This window comes from Tympanuchus pallidicinctus, unplaced genomic scaffold (assembly GCF_026119805.1).
Source record: "Tympanuchus pallidicinctus isolate F22 unplaced genomic scaffold, pur_lepc_1.0 scaffold16, whole genome shotgun sequence".
Lineage (NCBI taxonomy): Eukaryota > Metazoa > Chordata > Aves > Galliformes > Phasianidae > Tympanuchus > Tympanuchus pallidicinctus.
In genome coordinates, this window is record NW_026294679.1 from 4,434,096 (window position 1) to 4,440,095 (window position 6,000).

General features: G+C 40.0%; 1 protein-coding gene across 6 annotated transcripts in view; it reads left to right on the forward strand.

Moving 5' to 3' along the window:
• The window catches only part of ATE1 (arginyltransferase 1), a 69,678-nt gene extending 63,922 nt beyond the window's left edge, over positions 1 to 5,756 (forward strand). For all 6 annotated transcript variants that reach the window (XM_052677111.1, XM_052677117.1, XM_052677109.1 and 3 more), the window contains one exon: positions 3,628 to 5,756. In XM_052677111.1, the coding sequence (XP_052533071.1) occupies positions 3,628 to 3,806 (179 nt within the window). In that variant the 3' untranslated portion in view covers positions 3,807 to 5,756. The remainder of the gene's footprint in view (positions 1 to 3,627) is intronic.
• Positions 5,757 to 6,000: the final 244 nt, after the last annotated feature.

The following is a 6,000-nucleotide window of genomic DNA, read 5'->3' on the forward strand; positions in this document are numbered from 1 at the left end:
GACTGAAGGCAACATATGCCTGATGTTGCCTCCAGAGCATAAGCAACCAAAAGCTGATTAAACTTAGGGTTGGTATTGTGGCAACAGAAGTTCCTATTCACCTTCCTTAAAAGTTCTACTGTATGTCTGGGGTTATTTCACTGACACACAACATTTTGTGAATCCCTTTTCGGATGGGATTAAGTTATATCTATGTATTTAATTATTCTTGCAGAAGATTATTTTATCATGTAAGTTTTTATTTTTGGAATCGGTGGAAAAACGTTCACTTAAACCAGGCAAATTTTTAGGTGTTTCAGCAACTGGGGACTCTATCCTTCCTTTCAAAATGCATTCTATGAATCAAGAATCAACATTTGTAGAAAAGCCCAGTCAAATACAAGTTTGTAGGATGGAATATATCTGGGCTTAAAGTTTTTCTGATGATAAACTTTGTTTATTGCCAAGCCTCTATGCATGTAGTTTGTGCTTTACATCTTTAGCTTCAAAGTCTGCATAATGCATATGACAGTGACTTATCAAGATAATTGGTGTTTCCTTGATTACTCAGGAGGGCATTCTGCTGCCTGCAGGTAGTGCTCTACAGCTGTGCCACAATCCAAGGAGGTTTGACCTGCAGCATGGCTTGGCAAGCTCTGCTTCAGCAAGCACTTGGCTGCAGTGTTCAACAAATTGCTAGAACCTGGGCAGTAATAACTGTTTAATGTAGCTATAGAGCTAGTGCTAGCATGGGTCTGATTCCAAGGAGGATAATGCAGTGACTGTGCTTGATGTAATGAGTAAAAGTAGACAAAGTGTGTAAAAATATGCCAAACAAGAACCAAGTTCAGCTGAGCCAGTGAGTCTATAGGGGAATTCAAGGTACAGTAGCTTTAGTTACTGTAAGAAATTGAAGCTGGGGCCAGGAACGCTTGCGAGCCAAAAGATGAACTCATCCACAGTATCAGGCTTCAGAATTATTTAAAAGCAGTGAACATCAGCAGTGAGCAGCTCTGAAAGTGCTCTTGGCAGGAGATTCTTTATGAAGGCTTGGCAGAAATCCAGGTCAGGACACAAACTTACAGTCAGCCTAGAAGTGCAGTAAATATAAACTTTCCAATTTGAGAAGTTAAAATAACTTTATGGCTGTGTCACCTCCAGGAGCTACACTTGCACGTTTTTCCTCGGTGAACTTTGAGAAAGACGGAGAATGTGATAGAAGAGGTGGTGGGACGGGGAGCCTGTTGGGATGTCAGGAAGGTATTGGCAGCACATCAAAAACCTGATGGGTTTCAAAGGGGCGGAGAGGGCTACAGCGAAGTGCCTTTGACTTTAGCGTTGTATCTAAAGCGATTGCCAACCATAATTAGCGGAGAATGCAATCATAGCAAATACCGCGCAGATTTTTTCTTCCTTCAAACCACTTTTTTCCTAGTTAAGCTTTAAGAAATACATTGTACGTTTAATGTTAGGAATCGAAACACAGATAAAAGAAATGAAGTCATTCCCAACTTTGTAAAACAGACTTCATTAAGTTTCACATAGTAAATTCAAGCAATCAGCAGAAAAGTGGGAGTTACTGTGGATGAATAGGGGTACGTTCTAAGAGTGCCTTGCTACAAAAAGCATTTAATGACCCCCTTTGTCTTTACTGGAGCAGAAAGAAGAGCCAGAAGGGAGCGTTAAGCTTTTCCATAGTAAGGGTTACATTTGAATAGAGATTTGCCTTAGAAATCTCTTTGTATTCCTCCAGACTATTTGTTTAGCTTACATGTGGTGAGTTCAAAGGATGCTTACATATGAAAAGCAGGTGAATTCTATTTCTCGATCTTCAGTAAGCTTCAGGTATGTAAACTAAGGCAAGGCAGCAGTAGGTGACCAGTTTGCTTCCCAGAGCTGGTGCCTTCTGTGCTTTAGGTCTGTTGCCATTTGTGAAACATGCTGTAGAAGTTCTGTCTCTTTTTGTTCCCTTCTAAATAAAGACAGTTTTTGCCCATTAAGTAGCCACTGATTTGCACAGCAGTTGGTTTGATTTGATGTTGAGTTGCGTGGAGCTTGGTGCAGTGGCTACTGTCCTTGTCCAGTCAAGGGAGCTTGGTGTGCTTAAACATGAACATGAACACACACCATGTTGTATCATGGGGCAGAGGTTGATGCAATATTTACAGCTGGCTGGTTATACTTACCTGTGCTGTGTCTCTTCAGTCAGAATGATGTCCTGATTTCCCCCCCCCCCCCCCCCCCCCCCAAAAAAGGAATTTTTGAGTTGTCTCTAGGTGCCGATGTTCTAGTATTTCTGCTGTTGTTTGAATTTCTGTAGTTCTATTTATGTATGTTTCAGCTTCTGTGTTTGACGCTGACATTGATGGCTATTTAAATCTGAAGTTCGGAAAAGTTCAAGATTTTTACCAGCATTTTGCAATAATATTATGAATTTCTATAGAAATTCTTTACTACTGTGAGGGTGATGAGATGCTGGAACAGGTTGTCCTGAGAGGTTGTGAATGCCCCATCCCTGGAAGTTTTCAATACCTGGATGGGGCTGTGAGCAACCTGGGCTCGCCACCCAGTGGGAGGTGACCCTGCATATAGCAGAGGGTTGGACTTGGATGATCTTACAGGTCCTTTCCAACCCAAACCATTCTATGATTCTGTAGGAATTTATCCTGCAGTTGCTTCAGGCATGTATGTGAGACACATTCTCTCATTTACTTTGGAGTTTTCTAGCACTGTGGATCCAGTTTTTCTGACACATAGCAGCTGTATAAAGTTACTATTTAGCAACAGTAGAATCAGTTGGATTCATGAATGTCATCTGAAATCACAAGAATGAGAAAGTTTTAACTGGTTCGTCATTGCTCTTAGACTTCTGGTTGAGTGAAGTCTTAAGGGTTCTGTGGATTGAGTTAATGAGGCTCAAGAATGGCGCATACACCTGAAGGCTTCAGGAATTGCATTGAACCCACTGAGCTGCTGTGTGCACTGCTGCCTCTATTCCTGCCTCTGTAGAGCTTGGTGTCAGGCTTGAGCAAAGGGCCTCTGTTCAGCCTTATTCTACTGGGGAAGCTCAAAACCTCGTATAAGTGAGGAAGAGAAGGGGTTGGCTCAGGGCGTGAACCTGGAAAGATAATTTATCATCTCATGCTTACCTGACACAAAAAAGTATGGAGCATTTTGCTGTTTTTTACCCATTTCCCCTGTCAGAGAAAGGGAGTGTTTTGGGCTGGTGGTTTTTGTAAAAGTGTGTAGTAATGAAATGCAGTATGGCAACAACAGGAAGACTTTTCTGGTCAGTTGTTTGAAATTATTTCCCAGATAAAGTTTCACTTCTGGCATTGGTCTCCAGTGAATATTTAACAAATGTGAATTCTAAAGTGAAGCAGTAGAGATACTTTCAATAATACCATACATTGCTGTTAGAAATGATTGATGCTTGATTTTTTTTTTTCCCCCACACATTACTTTGCAAACTAAATTTTCAACCATAATTCAAGAAAATAGATTTGCAGATCAGCTCTGCTTTCATCTGCGGGCTGGTTTTATTACTTCAGGTAGTTTCCATTCTGCATATTGAAGTTAATTGCAAAAATTAAGATCATAGGGACAATTTATGTAACTAATTTTTATTGCTTCTGATTCTCTTTGCAGTTGATGAAGATGGTATTAAGGAACTGGGCAGAGTTAGAGTACTTCACAAGAGAACCATAATGCCTTACAGCGTGTACAAGAAGAGGAGGAAGGGGCCGAGCGATGAAGCCAGCGTTCAGCAATATGCAAGTTTGGTTGGACAGACATGTTCAGAAAGAATGTTGTTGTTTAGAAGTTGAGAAACCAATGAGTGACATTTTGATGGCACAACCATCATTGATTGCACTGCCACTGGATGATGTAATGTAGTTGTGTGTTGGTATCCCTACTAAAGTAACAGTACAGATATATAACTGGGCTTGTGTGAATACATGGAACTGTGTTTAAAGACAACTCCAATGAATCTTTTGACAGTACAGCAAGGCTTTAGCAATATCAGCTTAGAAAAACGTGCTTGCAATACATTTTAATTAAATAGTTCTTGCCTTTCTTTGCATTTTGAATAATCTTAAGTATCTAAGCAAAATGAAAAACAGGCTTTTTTTCTGCAGACAAAGGTTGGCTCTATTATCTCTATTAATGAATTTCTATTAATGAGAATTAAATCACAAGTGTTTTCAAATAGCAGCTTGGCTATCTGTTATATAAAATTGCCATTAAATTTGTACTCACATTTAAATGTTCTTAAACTATTGCAAGAGAATTGAGATTTCGTTACTTTCCAATTGGAAACCTGGCATGATTTAATTATATTTCAACACTGTATTTAAAAACAGGAAGAAATTATTTTCATTGCAAATTCTTCAGTTGTTTAATGTAGCAGGTTAGCATCAGAGCATCTACTGAGTATGGAATCACAGTTGATTCTCAGTGGCAGGAGATGCAGCGCTTTGGAAAACCTTCCCTTTCAGAGACAAAACAGAGTAGTTGCACTATAAATTTACCAAAGAGATGCAACCAAGTGTCACGGAGTTCTGTGAGGTTTTATGTTGTTGGTTATTTGTTTTAAGCCTTATCCTTTATCTAGAAAGAGTGGATATTTTAATGCATGGCACTGATGTGCAATAGAGTTTGGGATATTCATCTTACAGCTCTTCAGTGCACGTTTCAGAACTGTGCTAAAAACATGAGGTACCACTGCTGATGATCGTTGCAATTTTTTCAGCAGAGCTGTATGGGGAGAATTGCATATCCTATTCCTTGGTCTTTCTGACTGTTCTGCTTGTGCCACAGTGGCCCACGGGTTATTAACATCTTCAATTGAATATTTATCTTGGAAACAGAAAGATGTGATGTTACCAAAGCACTTTATTGCTGATATACTAATGCTTTCATTAGTGAACTGCATCCGTATCAGGTCATACAGGGGAAATAATATGGTTTTATATTCACCAACAACATTATAACTATCCCAGTGTGTTTGTAATTTGCTTATCTGGGGTGACACGAGCTACTATTTACCGTGAATCAACCTGAAGTTTCCTGTTAACCTTTGAAGAAGGAGAATCTTATTCAAGAAAATATGTATACACGTTTCTTTTTCCCCAGAAGGAAATCAAATTCAACTTTAATCTCTGAAGGTTATGTCTTGTGTCAGTTGTGGGCTTGATTTAATTTTGAACCCTTGGCCAGTGTCATTAATCATTGATTTTTATGTGAAACAGCCACAAGAATGTAGAGATTCAAGTGCGTTGGGGATTTATTTTTCCCCATGTCAGTTTGGTCACTGCAGTATTACAGGTGATGAATGCAGGTTCATCAGTAACCCTAAAATGTGTTAATTGCTATGTATTGTATCAATCTACTGCCACTTTGCAACAGAATTGGTTGTTTCTGCCAGCCTTGTAGCTGGATATACGTGCGTTATCTGGAACAGCGAGGTTTCTGTGTGCTGAACAATCTGTGTCTGCCCACATCTCTCCTAAGCCTACTGCTACAAGACTACTAACTACTATTTATGGCCGTTATAAGGAGTTGTTTACTGTGGGGAAAATACCTCTTACCACTTGGTGAAATGTTGGAACAGTGTAACATTTTCTGCCTATGCTGTGTGTTGAAATGTGGTGATGCCCGTAGAGCTTAAAAACAAAACGGAAACCTGTTTGTTTGATATAAAATCAGTCAAAAGGCACAAAGAAAATCCACTATGATTTTCAAAATGTTAAAGGTAATAAAACTCATTTACTGAAGGATTTGCTGAACCTGGGAGTTCTTTACTGTGAGAGTAGGAGGTGCTGGAACAGCTGACCAGAGAGGCTGTGGATGCCCCGTCCCTGGAGGTGTTCAAGGCCAGGCTGGATGGGGCCCTGGGCAGCCTGGGTTGGTATTAGATATGGAGGTTGGTGGCCCTGCATGTAATGTGGAGGGTTGGAGCTTCATGATCCTTGAGGTCCCTTCCAACCCAAGCCATTCTCTGAATTACAAGGGAGCAGA